The sequence below is a fragment of the Tiliqua scincoides genome, chromosome 4 (assembly GCF_035046505.1).
Source record: "Tiliqua scincoides isolate rTilSci1 chromosome 4, rTilSci1.hap2, whole genome shotgun sequence".
NCBI classification, from domain to species: domain Eukaryota; kingdom Metazoa; phylum Chordata; class Lepidosauria; order Squamata; family Scincidae; genus Tiliqua; species Tiliqua scincoides.
The window spans coordinates 201,799,870-201,818,240 of NC_089824.1; the positions used below are offsets into that span (position 1 = coordinate 201,799,870).

Consider the following 18,371-nt stretch of genomic DNA (forward strand, 5'->3'; position numbering starts at 1 on the left):
CTCCACACTTGCCACACAACTTGCAATGCTAATTTTTTTGTATTTGTTTTTAATAAAACAAAAAAGTATATAAAAAAACAAGTTTTTACAGGGAAAGGAAGGGTAAGTGAAGTTCCCAGCAGCCACAACTAGTAGGAAATCTAATTAAAGGAAGAAGGACTTTTTCTTTAGAATTTAGAAGGATTATGCAGGCAGTGCACTAATATTGGTATGCACACACTGGACAAAAGAAAAACGGATGAGTTCCTCCTGAACTCATTGCTGCTCCTGGATTGCCAGGTGGCAGTGATAGCCAGGGGGGGGTCTCTGCCTAGTTTAGGCTGGTGCAACAGATGCAGCTGTACATGAGTCAAATAAACCTAACCACAGTGTTCCATGACTTGGTGACATCAAGGGTTGACTATTATAACACAGCCTGCTTGAGGTTGCCTGCCCCTGAAGACTATCCAGAAACTTCAGTTACTGCAGAAATCAGTGTGGCTCACGTGGTCTTGGGAGCTGATGGTTTGACTCAGATCACTGCTCCAACAACACTGGATACTGGTTCATTTTTGAGCACAATTCAAGGTGCTGGTTTAGATCTTTAACACCCTACATGACTCAGGACCAGGCATTTGAGAAACCATCTCCTCTCACATGAACTGGCCCAGTCTCTGAAGGATGGGGAGCTCTTCTACATGTGCCAACCCTGGCAGAAGCCAGGCAGGTGGTGATGAGGAGGAACAGGGCCTTCACTGTAATGGTATTATTGTTATGGAATTCCCTCCTGGTAGAATAAAGAACTATGCCCTGCTAGTCTTCCAGCAAGCCCTCAAAATGTTTCATTTTCATTCAGTTTTTTAGCAGTAAACTAGATATTCATGGAAACATACTTTTAAGAGGTGTGCTTCCAACTGGAAGCTTATCCTTATTGGGACTGTAATGCACAAGGAAGGGAAGTTAAACTCTTGCCCGTGTGCTGCTTTTCTGCTGAAAATCATGCTCCCCAGATGCTTCTGCTACCAAATGGTAGTCTGATCTCCCTTGTGTCAATATCTAAATTGTATGTCCAGTGTCCTCTCACTCTTTGTAAAGTGTCAAGTGTATGAATTATTCTCCCTCTCTCTCCCACCCTCCCCTTTTATAGATATATAAATAAAAACATTGAACTTCCTCAAACCATCTGAGCACAACTCTGTGAATTTGTGTGCTTGTTTGCAGAAAGACAGATGTTTTATGGCTACATATAGATGTCTGCTTATTCTCCTGCAAAATAGGCTGTATGCAGACACAGTGTTTGCTTAACCCAGAGTCTGCAACAGCACAAACTCATTATTTTTGCACATGTTCTATGTTCACAGGAGCACAGAGGAAAAGATGAATATGTATCTGCTATACAGCTGAATTCATATTAACACGCCTGGCTTTAAAACTGCCGTACAGCATGGCTGATGAGTCAAAGGGACTCAAGTTTTACTCAGTGGTGTGCCCAAGTGACCTCACCTTCTTTCTTCATCCCTGCTCGAAAACATTTCTTTAACCTGCAGTATCGACATTGGTTTCTTTTGTCTTTGTCTATGACACATTGCCTGTTAAACCTGGGAAGAGAGAAATGAACTCGTAAATCAAAAAGGCAGCAGAGACTGGAGTATGTTCTGCCAGATTCCCAGTCCAAGCTCCACCTGGAGAATTATATTGTCTCCCCTTCTCTCCTCAAAAATGACCCTGGTTCTGCCCTGCAGTGCTGCTGGACCCCACCACCAGGGTAGTTTGCCTGTTTAACCTACAGAGGTCCTCCTTCCTGCCAGCAGCCTTCTGCCACTACAGCAGCCCCTTGGTCCTCAGCAGGTCTTGGGCACAGCAGCCAAACACCAGTCTTAGTGTCTCCAGTAGTTTCTGCTCCAGCAGCTTCTAAAATCCATTAACCATCAATTCCTCAGTCCATTAATCCAGTCTGTCCTCAAGATTTCCTCCTTCTGCTACCCACACCAAACTCTTCCTTCATCAGGTGCTTTTATGCCTGAGGGCCCTATTGCCTTCAAGTGCAAGGGATACCGCAATCCCGGGCTATAAACTCTACAGGAGGGACAGGCAGGGGCGTGTTGGAGGTGGGGTGGCCCTTTATGTTAAGGAAGGGATAGAATCCAGCAAAGTAGAGATTGAAGGTGGGTCCGACTCCACCGTAGAATCTCTGTGGGTTAAATTACCAGGCTTGAGCAGCGATGTAATACTGGGGGCGTGCTATCGTCCTCCAGACCAGAAATCTGATGGGGACCTTGAAATGAGGAAACAGATCAGGGAGGTGACAAGGAAGGACAGGGTTGTAATCATGGGGGACTTCAATTATCCTCATATTGACTGGGTCAATTTGTGTTCTGGTCACAATAAGGAAACCGGATTTCTTGACGTGCTAAATGACTGTGGCTTAGATCAGCTAGTCACGGAGCCCACCAGAGGACAGGTGACTCTGGATTTAATTTTGTGCGGTACGCAGGACCTGGTTAGAGATGTAAACGTTACTGAGCCATTGGGGAACAGTGATCATGCTGCGATCCGTTTTGACGTGCACGTTGGGGGAAGAATACCAGGCAAATCTCTAACAAAAACCCTTGACTTCCGACGGGCGAACTTCCCTCAAATGAGGAGGCTGGTTAGGAGGAGGTTGAAAGGGAGGGTAAAAAGAGTCCAGTCTCTCCAGAGTGCATGGAGGCTGCTTAAAACAACAGTAATAGAGGCCCAGCAGAGGTGTATACCGCAAAGAAAGAAGGGTTCCACTAAATCCAGGAGAGTGCCCGCATGGCTAACCAGCCAAGTTAGAGAGGCTGTGAAGGGCAAGGAAGCTTCCTTCCGTAAATGGAAGTCTTGCCCTAATGAAGAGAATAAAAAGGAACATAAACTGTGGCAAAAGAAATGTAAGAAGGTGATAGGGGAGGCCAAGCGAGACTATGAGGAACGCATGGCCAGCAACATTAAGGGGAATAATAAAAGCTTCTTCAAATATGTTAGAAGCAGGAAACCCGCCAGAGAAGCGGTTGGCCCTCTGGATGGTGAGGGAGGGAAAGGGGAGATAAAAGGAGACTTAGAGATGGCAGAGAAATTAAATGAGTTCTTTGCATCTGTCTTCACGGCAGAAGACCTCGGGCTGATACCGCTGCCCGAACGGCCCCTCCTAACCGAGGAGTTAAGTCAGATAGAGGTTAAAAGAGAAGATGTTTCAGACCTCATTGATAAATTAAAGATCAATAAGTCACCGGGCCCTGATGGCATACACCCAAGGGTTATTAAGGAATTGAAGAATGAAGTTGCAGATCTCTTGACTAAGGTATGCAACTTGTCCCTCAAAACGGCCACGGTGCCAAAAGATTGGAGGATAGCAAATGTCACGCCTATTTTTAAAAAGGGAAAGAGGGGGGACCCGGGAAACTATAGGCCGGTCAGCCTAACATCCGTACCGGGTAAGATGGTGGAATGCCTCATCAAAGATAGGATCTCAAAACACATAGACGAACAGGCCTTGCTGAGGGAGAGTCAGCATGGCTTCTGTAAGGGTAAGTCTTGCCTCACGAACCTTATAGAATTCTTTGAAAAGGTCAACAGGCATGTGGATGCGGGAGAACCCGTGGACATTATATATCTGGACTTTCAGAAGGCGTTTGACACGGTCCCTCACCAAAGGCTACTGAAAAAACTCCACAGTCAGGGAATTAGAGGACAGGTCCTCTCGTGGATTGAGAACTGGTTGGAGGCCAGGAAGCAGAGAGTGGGTGTCAATGGGCAATTTTCACAATGGAGAGAGGTGAAAAGCGGTGTGCCCCAAGGATCTGTCCTGGGACCGGTGCTTTTCAACCTCTTCATAAATGACCTGGAGACAGGGTTGAGCAGTGAAGTGGCTAAGTTTGCAGATGACACCAAACTTTTCCGAGTGGTAAAGACCAGAAGTGATAGTGAGGAGCTCCAGAAAGATCTCTCCAGACTGGCAGAATGGGCAGCAAAATGGCAGATGCGCTTCAATGTCAGTAAGTGTAAAGTCATGTACATTGGGGCAAAAAATCAAAACTTTAGATATAGGCTGATGGGTTCTGAGCTGTCTGTGACAGATCAGGAGAGAGATCTTGGGGTGGTGGTGGACAGGTCGATGAAAGTGTCGACCCAATGTGCGGTGGCAGTGAAGAAGGCCAATTCTATGCTTGGGATCATTAGGAAGGGTATTGAGAACAAAACGGCTAGTATTATAATGCCGTTGTACAAATCGATGGTAAGGCCACACCTGGAGTATTGTGTCCAGTTCTGGTCGCCGCATCTCAAAAAAGACATAGTGGAAATGGAAAAGGTGCAAAAGAGAGCGACTAAGATGATTACGGGGCTGGGGCACCTTCCTTATGAGGAAAGGCTACGGCGTTTGGGCCTCTTCAGCCTAGAAAAGAGACGCTTGAGGGGGGACATGATTGAGACATACAAAATTATGCAGGGGATGGACAGAGTGGATAGGGAGATGCTCTTTACACTCTCACATAATACCAGAACCAGGGGACATCCACTAAAATTGAGTGTTGGGCGGGTTAGGACAGACAAAAGAAAATATTTCTTTACTCAGCGCGTGGTCGGTCTGTGGAACTCCTTGCCACAGGATGTGGTGCTGGCGTCTAGCCTAGACGCCTTTAAAAGGGGATTGGACGAGTTTCTGGAGGAAAAATCCATTATGGGGTACAAGCCATGATGTGTATGCGCAACCTCCTGATTTTAGGAATGGGTTAAGTCAGAATGCCAGATGCAAGGGAGAGCACCAGGATGAGGTCTCTTGTTATCTGGTGTGCTCCCTGGGGCATTTGGTGGGCCGCTGTGAGATACAGGAAGCTGGACTAGATGGGCCTATGGCCTGATCCAGTGGGGCTGTTCTTATGTTCTTATGTTCTTATGTTAAGTGGCTGCATCGGTGCAGCACACTCTGCTGGATGCCCAGGCCTTACCCTTAAAGGGGCCACTGCTGACACCACATCCTATCTCCTCGCCAGATCTTCTGCGATTCCAATACAGAGTACTATCAAGAAATCTGGAAAGCCTATTCAGACACTGATGCCCAAGCTACAACATTTTTGCCACTCAAAATTTATCTACAAACTCTTCCCTTTTAACTAAAAGCTTATGGTATTGTCCATCCCCCTTTTCCTTTCCATCCAATTCCCACAATTGACTAGCAGCCAAATTCTGAACTGCCTGGAGCTGAGGAAACCGGTGGCTCCTTGGTGGGCTCCTGCCAGATCCAGAGCCTCCTGCGCTATCGCGGGAGGCTCCTTGGGAGAAGGGGACGTTCGTCCCCTTCCCCCAGGTAAGGGAAGCAGCCCTGCAATGGGGCTACTCACTTTAGCGGCGACTGTTTGGTCGCTGCTAAAGTGAAGGCGCTCATGTAGGGTGCACAGCTCTCCATGAGCGCCTAGGATCCTGCAGGGCTCGGCTCTGAGGCTCTGCCTCTCCCTGCCCGCCGGAACGCCCCCGACCACGCTTCCCCCCTCCCTGGAACACCTCCCCCACGCCCCCAACCACGCCCCCATTCCTCAGCCCAGCAGTTGCAGGCACCGCCGAGCCACGGAATGCAGGTGCCCACTGGGCGGTGGCTCAGCGGTAAGCCCCGCAAATGTGTCTTACGGCATGTTTGCGACTGTGGTCCGCACCACAGAGGCGCGGCGCGGACCACAGGATTGGGCTCTAGGGTAGTGGTTCCAAACATTTTACCATTGAGATCCACTTTTTAATATGACATTCTGTTAGGACCCACCTAGGTTTACCAAACTTTTAAAAAAAGGTGATCTAAAAAGAAATAATGTTTATTTATTTATAAGCAATGATAACCAGAACAAAGACCCTCAACATTTATCTCCCTATGTTTAGACGTGCTTGCAAACTGCAGGAGCTGAACTCTTTGCAGGGTCATTAGCAGCTCCAGTATCTGATTTTTATCTTTTGCCATCGCCTTTGGGTGACTCACCAAAAATCAAGTTGCAACCCACCAGTGGGTCCCAACCTACAGTTCAGGAACCATTGATCTAGGGAAACTTAAGGAAAGTTGTCCTCTGCACAAATTAAATTTGAAGCAGAGGTAGCCTAGAGGAGGAGTGTCAAATATAAGGTTTGGGAGTCAAATATGGCCTGCAGAAGCTCTTTATCTGGCCCCAGGATAACTGGACTCTCTTAAGAACATAAGAACAGCCCCACTGGATCAGGCCGTAGGCCCATCTAGTTCAGCTTCCTGTATCTCACAGCGGCCCACCAAATGCCCCAGGGAGCACACCAGATAACAAGAGACCTGCATCCTGGTGCCCTCCCTTGCATTGGCATTCTGACATAGCCCATTTCTAAAATCAGGAGGTTGCACATCTTAGCATCACCATCAGCTGCTCAGCTGCAAACTGATACATCAGCTGAAGTGGCACTGCTAAAACGGTCACACTGGGAGAGCCCAATTATTACGCATTACACATTCAGCGGCACTGCTTCTGCCAAGGAGCTGGGAGGGAGAGACAGAATGTGACCTCCAAAGGTGAGAAATGGTACAGGGAAAGGAACTAACAAAAAGGGGTGAGAGAGAGACACTGCCATAGTGCTGGGAGAACCCAATTATCACATGAGCCACCCTTTTAGCAGCACCACTTCTGCTGAGGTATTACTTTGCAGAGCACCTCTCAGTGGCTGAGCTTGGCAGAAGCAGCTCTACTGAGAGGGCAGCCGATGTGATAATTGGACTTTCCCATATCTTGAAAATATGATCAAGATTTGTATACTGTATTTTTTCTTCTGTCATTTGTAGCTAATGAGTTCCTAAGTGAGAACACAGTGCTCCTTTCTGGTCATCACCTGCTTCATGACATCATGTCTGGCCCTCCGCAGGCACCATGAATGCTAATTGACATGCTGTATGAAATGAGTTTGTCACCCCTGGCCTAGAGGCTACTGTGCTCTAGCTCAGTGGAGGGACAAATGCTTTTCATGCAGAAAGTCCCAAGTTCAATCCTGGCATCTCCAGGTAGAGCTGACCAAGGTGGGAAAGGTCCCTCAACGAGATCCTGGAGAGCTACTGCCTGTTGGTAAATGTAAACAATACTAAACTAAGGCTGCAATTCTGTACATACTTGTCTTGGAGTATATCCCATTGCATTCAATGTAATTTACTGCTGAGTAAACATGCATAAGATTGCGTTGCAAATCAAACTAGATCAACAAACAGTATTGGTAGCATCAGAGAGTGGATCTACTCAGGCATGCACCAGAAGCCCACAACCTCCCAAGGGCTCCACCTATCTGCCTCATGGCTGCCATGAATTCAGTGGCAGCCAACAGGAACTTTGCAGGAACTCTCCAGGGCCACTAGGAAGAACCTCTGTTATGGGCCACTGAGGAAGAGAGGAAAGAGGAAGTGAAGCTAATTGCCCTTAGGTGGCAATCTTGCTGCCTTGAAGTGCTATAAGGCAAGAAGGCAGATGGAGAAGAAACTACCTCTGCCCACTTATGGAAAATTCACTGTCCAGCCAGAAGCTGGGTGAGGGGAAGGGGGGTGTTAAGAAGCAGCAAATGAGACAAGGCAATTGAGGGAGGAGAAAATGGGAAGAGAAGGGCAAACAGAGTGGTAACTATAGTACACATACACAAGTAAGAGCACCCAGGACTGGGCTATGTCCCAGGGTCCAATGGATCCTGGTGCTGACCCTGACTCAGGCATTAACTCAATATAAGACAACTTTATACAGCTTTCCAAATAAATAAATAAATAAATAAATAAATAAATAAATCTATAGCTTTGTAAAAAGTTTAAATGAATATTCAGATGAGGTATTCCTGGGCAGGGGGAGGGTAGGCGGAGGGTGGCTGGTGGTGGGTGGCAGGCAGGCAGGTGGGGAGTGGGGAGTGGGGCTGGGATCCAGCACTTATGCTGGATTCCAACCCCCATTCCTGGGGAGTTAGGAGCGGCTTCAAGGCTTCTCTTAGGAGGTGGGCAAGTCCAAGGAGACCCATAGGGGTAAAGGCGCCTTACCCGGAGGTAAGGCAAAAAGTTTTCCCTTGCTTCTGGCTGAGCCGCTTTGGGCCCCTATCCTGCGCTGGATACAGCACAAGTCTCTAGGCTTGCCTGTTCCAGCGCAGGGTAGAATTACACCCTTAGTCTGAGAACCTGGGAGTCACTACCAATCGGAGCAGACAATATTGTGGTAGACAGACCAGTCAGCACAAGGCAACTTTACAGTGCAAAATAATTACCCATCCTGCTAGACAATGAGGCTTTCCCATAATTTTCTTCCCCTTTGCAGAACCAGTAGGAGACGGGAGTATTACAGAAGCCACAGCACACAACAAATTTATGCCAGAATAGATCTGTTGACTTCAGTGGTTTTGTTGTCATGAAAGGGTTGTGCAATTCTAACTATGAAATGGTCTAAAAGACCCTTTCCCCTAAATTTCTTCTTATTGCTTCTTTCCAAAGGGATCTTTCTTAGTCAATATAAAAATGCAGCTGGAAACCTTTGCTGGGATGTTCTTGCAGGCCATCTCTGCTGGTGGGAAGGATAAGTCTATAAATAAGAGGAAGAGATGCTGAGTGACTCCACATCCCCAGACAGGTTTCAAGGGGCCCTTGGCGCACTGTCCTCCACAGGCCCTGTCCTACTGGGAGGGAGGGTAGATGAGTTTGCCATCCCCACATGAAGACTACGGGGTCAGAGGCAGGTGCCCAAAGATGCTGGCCTTGAATCCAGTTTTGATTTTTTTTTTAAATCTGTTAACATGAAGGACCTGCCTGAGACCCTCCATCTGCTTTACCTGCAAGAATACATGTGGTTCTTTCGGACGCTTCGCCTGAAAAATCCTTTGCAGCCATCACAACTGGATGCACCATAATGCTTTCCTGTAGCACGATCACCACAGATGGCACACAAAACACTGGCCCCGAGGCTGTGGGAAGCATTGAGGTTTGCTGCTTCAGAGGGGGAGGTGTCTGTTTGGGAAGGGAAACACGGAGGACAAGAGTGAAATTTCACACTTATTTCACAAAATGAAATAACTGAGTTACAAAACAAAGCAAGAAATTGCTAGGAACATACAAGCTCACACAAGCAAAAATAATCACATGCAACCATCATATATAATACTGGTGCATTTGTGTGTAACATTTTTTAGACAATATCAAATACCGTTTAAGCCATTGAGCTTATGCATTGGATCTTATTGTTGCTGATGCTTTAAATTGCTAGATACTTTATAGATGTATTGATTGACTGTTGGCTTGGTGCAGGGAAAGCACCCTAGCACAGCTGCGATACAAGGATATCTGCAAGAGGGAGCTGAAGGCCTTAGGAATGGACCTCAACAGATGGGAAACCTTGGCTTCTGAGTGTCCTGCTCGGAGGCAGGTTGTGCAGCATGGCCTCTCCCAGTTGGAAGAGACACTTGGCCAACAGACTGAGGCAAAGAGGCAAAGAAGGAAGGCCCATAGCCAAGGACACAGACCAGGGACAGATGACATTTGCTCTCAGTGTGGAAGGGATTGTCACTTCCGAATCGGCCATTTCAGCCACACTAGAAGCTGTTCCAGAACCACCATTGAGAACGCGATACTATAGTCTTTCAAGACTGAAGGATGCCAACATACGATTTATTGTATAATGTAAATTGACAAAAAGGCTTGGTATAAATTGGGTGTGAATTGGGTAATTTATACTCTGCTTTTAGAGAGTTCAAAGCACTTCCTACACATTCTCAAAACATGCCTCCCAAACTAAAAGTCACTTCAGCAGCTCACTTTAGCAGCATGTTAACTCAGAAGTCAGTCCAATTTTGTTAACTGGAGTTTATACCCAGGTGCCACCTGGGCCCATTCCTGGTGGCATCTGTCTCCACAGGAGCTGGGGTCTCCTCAGGAGTAGGGGTCTCCACAAGAGTAAGCATCAAGTACTGCCCAAACCAGGATTCTGGGTAGATCATCTCCCAGAGAAGCCCAGGACGCTTTGCACTTCCTTCCTTGTTTGATGGGGAGGATGCCTGGAAGCCCAGTACTCGCTGCTTACTCTTGAGGAGACCTCTGCTTTTGAGGAGACCCCTGCCACCGGGGCTAGGCCCAGATGACACCAGGTAAATGTGCATATGAATCCTGCGCCTGCACCACATTTGGCCACACAAAAGCCAAGGCCAGCCAATTTCTCCTAACATCTTTTCTCAGACCTTATCTTCAGCCCTGCGCTTTTCCATGATATCCTTTGTGTCATCCTTCTACAGGCAAAACACTGTTCTTGTATACTCTTTGCTCCGTATCAACTCAAATCTAAATGGTATATTATCGAATGATCTGTTAAAGATAGTTTAAAAGCAGAAGGTGGGGAGAGGGTGTAAAAAATAGTCATCATCCCATGCCTGTTGCCTCTGTCCTTCTAACTTCCTTCCTCTCAGAAGCTTTGACTGTAAGCTGGTTGGGACAAAGGCCTGTCTGTTCTGGCTTATCTGTCTATCGTAGAGCATCATGTATGTTGATGGCACCATAACAACACTTTCTTTGAATTAGTCAATTCTCTGAGCAATTCAGTTCATTTGCTTTCCCACCAGCTTTGCATCAGAAGTCATTGTGATACGTGCAACCCAGTACTTCTTTCCCATACAATGACTGTCCTCCTGATAAACTCTTTGGGTGTTTCCAGAGGATTAAATCCCCATCTTCTTTGATGACCAAGGCCAGCCCACTAATTGGTGAGCCTTGCGGTTCAGGGCAGTACTTTGGCAGGGGTGGCCACCATCTCCACCCCAGTTCACTGGGGCTGTTTAGCAAATGAGCCTGTGGGCCCCCTGCAACACCAGTGCTGCCCTCCTTCTCCTCTTGGCTGTTGCATGACTTTTAGAAAGGCAGAAACGGTGAAGGAGGGAAAGAGAAAATGGGAACCCCTATACCCAGCAGTCTCACCTTCCTTCTCCTCTCCATCTCTTTCTCCCCCAGTCTGCCTTTTCAAAAGCAGAGGTTGGGAACAGAAAGAGTAAGGAGGAGGAGAGCAGTGGTGGGGTGGAAGTGAAGAGGTAAGCATGGCAGAGGGGGCTGGGGATAGGTGGTGGAAGGGGAAATTTGGGGGGGTATAAAAATCTGTGTGGTCTGTTTTCCATGCAATGGGGAGCAACAACAAACCTGAAGCTCCCAGGTGGCACACAGATATGGGTTGAGCCTGCTGAGAGCAGTTACTGTTCTTGGGCTTCTGCCATTCCAGCACTGATAAAGTGATAGCCTGTTCGCATGACAAGGAAAATGGAGGTAGTGCAGCCAGTGCAGATACTAGAGATACGTGCTTGTATACGTGATGGAGAAGCTATACTTCTCTTCAGTGTATAAAATAAATATATGTCTCTACCCACCCTCCGGCAAACTTTGCATCTATGCCCCAACAAACATCCACAACAGAAAAAGAATGTTGCCATTGAAAGTGGCAGAAGCTTGCTGGCCAGCTATTACAGCAGGACTGTATTTTAAGCCTGTGATCATGCAATTAAGCAATTTATTGCAGCAATTAATCAAGCAATACTGGTACAAGGAAAGAGTTTGTATCATAAATCACAAGGTTTATGATTTTGCAGCAGAATCTACCAGGCCCTTCCCTGATGAGATCAGTGCTTTGCTCTGCTCTGTTTTATGAGAGTGTTTGCCTTGTTTGTCCCAAAAACAGTTAGACAGGCTAAAATTATTCAGCATAAATTTTCTCATGCTTATGCCAAAACAAATTGATTAGTCTTTGGGAAACCAAAATAGTTCAGTTCATCTTCAAACTACATTTATTTAAGTGGTACTGTACATGATGCTTTTAATTTTTTTTCCTGTGCTCAACAATTGTGGGTATGCACCAGATTTTAATACACAATTGTAGGACATATCCTCTAAACGTGTCATTGTGACAGGTGCAATATCAGTGTGGCTGGCACTTCAAAGTTTTTGCTCACTTTTCATCTGAAATTGTGAGGACTACAAAGATGCACGGAACAACATAAGCACATAGGATAAGTAAATATTGAATCAACATGTGTACTAGAGAAATACATATGTCGAAATCACAGTTGCTGACGGTCCCATGATTTATTCCCCTAACACACAATGGAAGGCTATGCTTTCATGCCAGGTAGAGCAAAGTTATTCATTTTCATCTGAGAAATGTGGAGGGTGAGAGGCCTAATGTGATGCATCGTATGAATCATTTTGCACACGTAGTACTGTGAGAATTAATAGAAAATGCAATTCTTTCTCCAAAAAATTGGCAACCTGATTTTTTTATCCTTAAAGAAATTATGAGCTGTTTGCTGATGGGCAATTTTCAGGTTTCTCATAGCAACTGGTTCATAACATTACATTATATGCAATAGGTTACTTGGGTCTTCTATTTAAGGTGCTCCTCAATGGCTATTGCTGAAGGCAATGGTATTGCTAGATGTGGTGTGTGGGGGAAGGAGAGGAGAGGGTTGCAAATAGGTGCTTAGGAAGCTTGTGAAAGTATGCAAATAAGTATGTAAAAACATGCAAATAATAAAATAACAAGCTTCCTATTAGGATAAGGGGTGAACATTCAAAATGTTCTGATTTACAGTAAGTTGACCCATTCTCTACTGTGTTGTGATGTGCAACATTTGTAAGAGGTAAGGTTTAAAACAAACTGCCTCTACCAAGTCTTCAGAATTTTTTCTGTGTAAAGTGGAGAGATGAAAGTATTTTTCAGCATTTTTTTTTGCAGTGTTAGGATCATCCACTTTTAGGCACCAGGAGGGCAAAGATAACTGTTTTAGGGAAACTGGGGAGCAACTATGGCACATAATTAATGTAAGTACAATAAGTACAATGCAGTAACAGCCCAATCCTATGGGCAATTTACAAAAGTGCCTGATCCACTGATCCACTGTCATAAATGACACTGCAATGGCACAAACGGTCAGTGCCTTTGCCAGACTAGGTAAGGTGTAGGAGGGGCAGTTCATGAGCAGTTCCGGGGAGGTTCAGAGCAAGAAGGGGGTGAGAAGTAAGTTGGAGTGGGTGTATCCTGTCCTATCCTATCCCCAGTCTTCCAACCCACCCTGCTTCCTTCCTCTCCTTGGACATGCGCCAGCAAAATAGCAAAATAGGAGACCCATCGGTGAAAAAGTGGCCTACTAGGAGGCGAGTAAATGTTTTTTACTTATCTCTTACTGGCCTTCTGATTCTCCCCCCCCTCCGCCCCTCCCCAGAATGCAGCATAGACTCTGTTGGGGTGCTGCATCCTGTGGAGTGACAGGGTTAGGATTAGACTATAAGTTAAACCGTTGGAAAACATCAGTTCATTTACAAATGAAGGAAAGTGATGGAACCTGAACAGGCTTTTTTTTCTTCTTCCTTCACTAGCCTTCTTTCCTTTTTCCTGACAATCTATAGAGTGAAAGCATGTAGGAAGAGCCTTTTCAAATCCTTTTTAAAACTATGCACAGCGCCTAGAAAATTTTAGGCAAAATAATATAGCATGACAAATTTCTGAGGAAGCTTTTTGACCGCCCAGGATCTGAAAACTCCTGTTATTGATCTTCTCCGTTAGAATGTATGGCAGTGGTATTCAAACTGGGGCATCGCGATGCCCCAGCCTGAGGGCCCTGGCCTCTGCCCCTTTAAGTGGCAGGGCTCCCCAGGCTGTCAAAAGTGCAAGTGGAGGGATTGCGCCTCGCCTCCGCAAAACTGGAAGTGGAGTGTGATCACTCAGCTTTCACTTGTGGAAGGCTGGGGAGCCCTGAAGACACTCGCGCAGGGCTCCCTGCACCCCGGGAAGGCTGCTGCAGGGACTGGTGAGTGCATCTCAGTACCTGCACACCCCTGAGCGAGGCAATTCTGGGGACCGCATCGCTGCCTTCCCCCTGCCCCCGTTGCATCTCTCCCCTCCCCTGTAATGACTTACTGCGGTGTTCAAACTCCGGAGAGTTTGGAAACCACAGATGTATGGGTTTGAAATGGTTCATAACAATCACATTTCATTTCACGGAGTGAGAGAGGGAATTATGCTCCCATGTAACTGGTAAGTATGGCACTGCTACTCCATTTGGTGTGCCTAGGAGTTGCTATCCCAATTAGAGAGAGAGAGAGAGAGAGAGAGAGAGAGAGAGAGAGAGAGAGAGAGAGAGCTTGATTAAGGGCATAGTCATGAGGAGGAGATTGGTTGGCACAAGTTCCTTGCACCGGCCCATCACTGTCGTGAAAGTGCCATTTCACATTGTCAGGAGCAGGGAGGCCAGCGCCAGCCGCTGAAGGCTGACGCGGGACCTGCTTGGCAGAAGCAACAGGTAAGCCTGTGCCAGCCAAGATAGGCCAGTGCAGAGGTCTGGGGGGGCAGGGGAGGGCAGGAGGGAGGCGTTTCAGTGTGGGAGGAGGGTGGGCAGTGGGCATGGAAGCAATTGGTGGGGAAGCAGGTGGTGGGGCCAGCATCCGGCACTTATGCTGGATCCTATCCCCATTCCAGAGCAGCCCAAAACAGCCCCAGGGTGCTTGGATCTGTGCTACCTCTTTAGGTGGCGCAAATCCGAGAAGCCCCATTGGGGCTGCTGCTGCTTTACCCCAGGGTAAGGGGATTCCTCTTGTCCCGGGTTGTGCTGCTTTCAGCCCCAACCCTATCTTGGATGTGGGGCAGGCTCATTACTATTTGCAACTGTATTAACTTCTTAAAATATTGGTATCCCACCTTTTGAATGAGAAGGGATTTCCAGGATAGCACAAGTGCATGGCTAATTTTTGGCTGGCTGGTGGCTGGGCTGAAACAACCAGCTGAAACCCTCCCTTTTCAATGCTGAAACACTCTTATTATTAGGCTCTATATATTTTCAATGGCTTATTCTTAATGGTCGACTGGTATTTTAAAAAACAAAAACAAAAAAGGTTATCACATAGTATGCTCCAAACCCTAATATTGATCATTGACTCATAAATTGTTATAACAGGAAAAATCTCATCTCTTTTTCTAAACTCCAGAGAAAACACCAGACTCTTATCGAAGAAAATAAGTTTACTGATGGTAACCACGGGTTTGAGAGGACATAACTACAAAGTAAAAACAGATTTATGTCAGCTAAACCTACAAGAGCTCTCCTCCAAACCCTTAGAATTGCAGTTCTGTGAGTGTGCTGAGGATTCCTGTGTATTTCCACAGAACTACAATTCCCAGCGTTCCACATTTGGCAGGTATGATAGACATGAAACAGTTTCACAGTGGGGTTCTAGTCATACCCATAGTATGATAATAGGGCAAGCCAGATACCATTTCCAAAACATCTGGTGACATGCCCTAACCAAACATGTTTTGGAATACACATTTTCCTAGAAACCCAGAATTTTAATTGTCATAAGTGAGAGTTCATCTGCCTTGCCTTATAGCGAGCCATGCTCTGATTGCTAGCAATGCTCCAAACATATATACACTTTGACAAAGTGTCAGATCCAGTCCCAAAGTAAGGTGGATGGTGTTGTACCCAACACAGCAACTACAGATAGCAAGTTAACACTGTAACCAAATGCAAATTCAATACACTTAAACCTGTACCCAGTCAGAAAATAAGCTGGGTACTTACTGAATAACCACAGGTAGTGACCGGAAGCCCCAGTGATATTTCTGTTTGAAAAACCCTCCCTGAATAGGTGTTTGTATTAAGAGAGTTTGACTTTCCCTTCAGATTTTCTAAGTCTGATTTACATGAAAATTAGTCACTGGCCTGCTATTTAGGGGACTTAACGTAAATCTGGCAAAGAATATTCTTCCATCTTGTGAACATCTACCAAAAAAAAGAAAAAATTGAATCCCCAGAAGTTTCAGATTAAACGATGGACTGTAATCATCGCAGCTTCTGAAGGAAAAAGAAGGCCAGACAGGAAGAGGCCTGCCTTCTCTTCCATTTCTGGCTATAAAATATGCTGAAGCTATTTGCACTGTTGAAAAATGAGCTGCCTTTTGGCCTCTTTCTTCATGCGCAGCTTGAATCAGCCTCTCATATAGTGCAAGCCTATGTTTGACTACTCAGCCCACTGAGTTTAATGGTAAATGTACATAGGATTGCAGTATTATTATTATCATCTGGAGGATTCATTCAAATGTGACCACCAAAATGCTTCACCACTAGGCTGTCCACGAGCTGGGCAAGACGATCTGAGAACTGCTATGGCAGCCATTTTCAACCATCGTGCTGCAGATCATTGGTGTGCTGTGAATGGTCTGCAGGTGTGCTGTGGGAATTTGGGGGGAAGGTCATTTATTAGTAAGTCATTGGAGGACTGGAGCCCCTCACCAGCAGCATGGTGTGCCATGTCAGTTGTCAAAACACTGATGGTGTGCCTTGACCATTTCAGCACCCTGTCAGTGTGCTGAAAAAGTTTGGAAATCACTGTTCTGTGGTACACTATGTAAGTGTAGGAACTGTGAAGCAGGAAATACTGGCTCGGATCTTCCCTCTGCCACAAACTTCCCTCTGCCACAGGCGGGCATGTGCAAGCCACTGTCTCCTATTTACAAACTAGGATTAATTCTGACATCTTTCCCATTCTGGGGTACCCCTTACAGCTTGCCTCACCTTCGCATTCCCCCTCTTTTTTCTCTGTGACGCTTTTCTCTCTCTCTCGATTTCTTTCTCTTTCTTTGAATGTGCTAAAACTGAGTCATGGGAGTGGGGTGGGAGATCCAGTGTGGTTAGGTACTGCTGTAGGTTTTATATTCCAATCGTAAGAAAAATGCTGAAACATTGTCTAAAAGAACTTTGACTAGATTTAAAAAAAAGAAAAACCAATATGGGGACAATACATTTGGGTGTACCGTATTAGGTTGTTCTAATATAAGGATTGCTAACATAAAGCACGTGAACAGTTCCAGACAGTCAAAAAGTACTTTGTCAAAATGCTAAGTACTATCATCTGAAATAACGACTCAGTGGTGGTACATCTTATAAAATATCTTCCAAAGCTCCCAGATCCTGAGCTCACTTTATTCAAATAACGACACACCAGATCATCAGAGGCTTCTGCAGAACTTCGGCATAAGTCCCTAGCCATTTCAGTCCCCAGCATTTCAGCCCCTAGCAAATCCCTAGCATTTCAGTCCCTAGCCACTCCTTATACTGTAGCTGTCTCTCTAACCAGGAGCAACTCAGTTTCTCTTTTCATCCATTTGAAACTCTCTCAGCAGAGATAAATCATTACCCAACCCCACATATGTTTCCTTTCCCTTTAGCACTTACCATCCATGCCCGTCCCCAGGTTTCTCACTGTGCCTTGCACTTCCAGAGATGTAGTGTGGGATGAAAAACTACAATACTCCTTAGATTTTTATACTGCACCCATCCCTGAAGTGTCATCCGGTCAATGCCAAGTGGAGCATTGGTCAAACAAAAACTTGTCATATGCGGGTAAAAGGAATCAGTCTGGAGAATCTCCATTGACATGGACTTGAAAGATTTTCCTTGCGTCAAGGAAACAGTAAGAGGAAAAAAAAACACGAAGCCCTCACACAACTTGGTATAAATGTATGTAAATGCACCTCTGAATTCCAGCTGCCTCCCTTGCTCCCGCCCTCAACTTTAATAAAGAAGCGCAAAAAGCTCCGAGTTGGACTTACCATTGCCTATGGCCAGGACTTGCATGTTCTCAAACTCCAGAGTCGTGTAAGCTGGGTCTAAAGCTGCACTGTAATCTGCCATCTCCATGTCTATCAGGGCTTTGGAAAGGCGCATTATCATCAACAAACACGGGCCAGATTGCAGTGATTCTGCAGGCAGAGGTTATTGGCCCCTCAACCTCTCCAACTGATTTTGCCGGCGTCCCCTATCTGTTGGCCTTTATTTCAAATAGTTCTCTAAAAGGATCTGCTGAGCTTCAAGGCCTATACTACCTAGAGGGGTGGAGGCAGGAGGCAAGGGGGGTTAATCTTTAATCGTCTCACCCACTAGTGCACACTGCTCTGTTCAGCTGTTTCTTTCTCTCTCTTTTTTTCCCTTCCCAACTCTTTTGGTGGAACGGTGGCAACTGGGTCGATGGTTTATGATTGGATTAGCCAGCTGCACATTGCTGACTTTAGCTGCGGGACAGGTGTAGAAGGTGTATAGCAGGGCAAGTGTTTTACGCGAACCCCTCCCTAGGCTTGCTATACCTACGGCCACAATTGCCTTTTTTTCATTAAAACAGCAAAAAATCCATCAAATGGATCTAGGATGCACTAAAAAACATTCCTCCCCGATTCCCTCCTTGTCTCCATTTGACTAATCTTACTATATCTATACCTTTCTCACTCTCTTTCTTCTCCCACACCCTGTTGTCTCTGTCTTTGGTGAAGGTCAGTGTAGCTCGAAATATGATTTACACGCTGTCATACGCTGGAACAATGTGGGACTTTCATTTTACTTCCCTA

At 46.0% G+C, this 18,371-nt stretch overlaps 1 protein-coding gene across 3 annotated transcripts in view; it reads right to left on the reverse strand.

Annotated features, from left to right (window-relative positions):
• Window positions 1-17,703, reverse strand: part of HNF4A (hepatocyte nuclear factor 4 alpha) — a 32,539-nt gene extending 14,836 nt beyond the window's left edge. The window contains exons 1-4 of one of the 3 annotated variants that reach the window (XM_066623656.1): window positions 17,583-17,697; window positions 14,750-14,752; window positions 8,782-8,956; window positions 1,483-1,577 (exon numbers count right to left, since the gene is read on the reverse strand). In XM_066623656.1, the coding sequence (XP_066479753.1) occupies window positions 1,483-1,577; window positions 8,782-8,956; window positions 14,750-14,752; window positions 17,583-17,697 (388 nt within the window). Of the gene's footprint in view, window positions 1-1,482; window positions 1,578-8,781; window positions 8,957-14,749; window positions 14,753-17,582 lie in introns of all 3 variants that reach the window. The other 2 variants (XM_066623655.1, XM_066623654.1) reach the window with 2 other exon arrangements.
• Window positions 17,704-18,371: the final 668 nt, after the last annotated feature.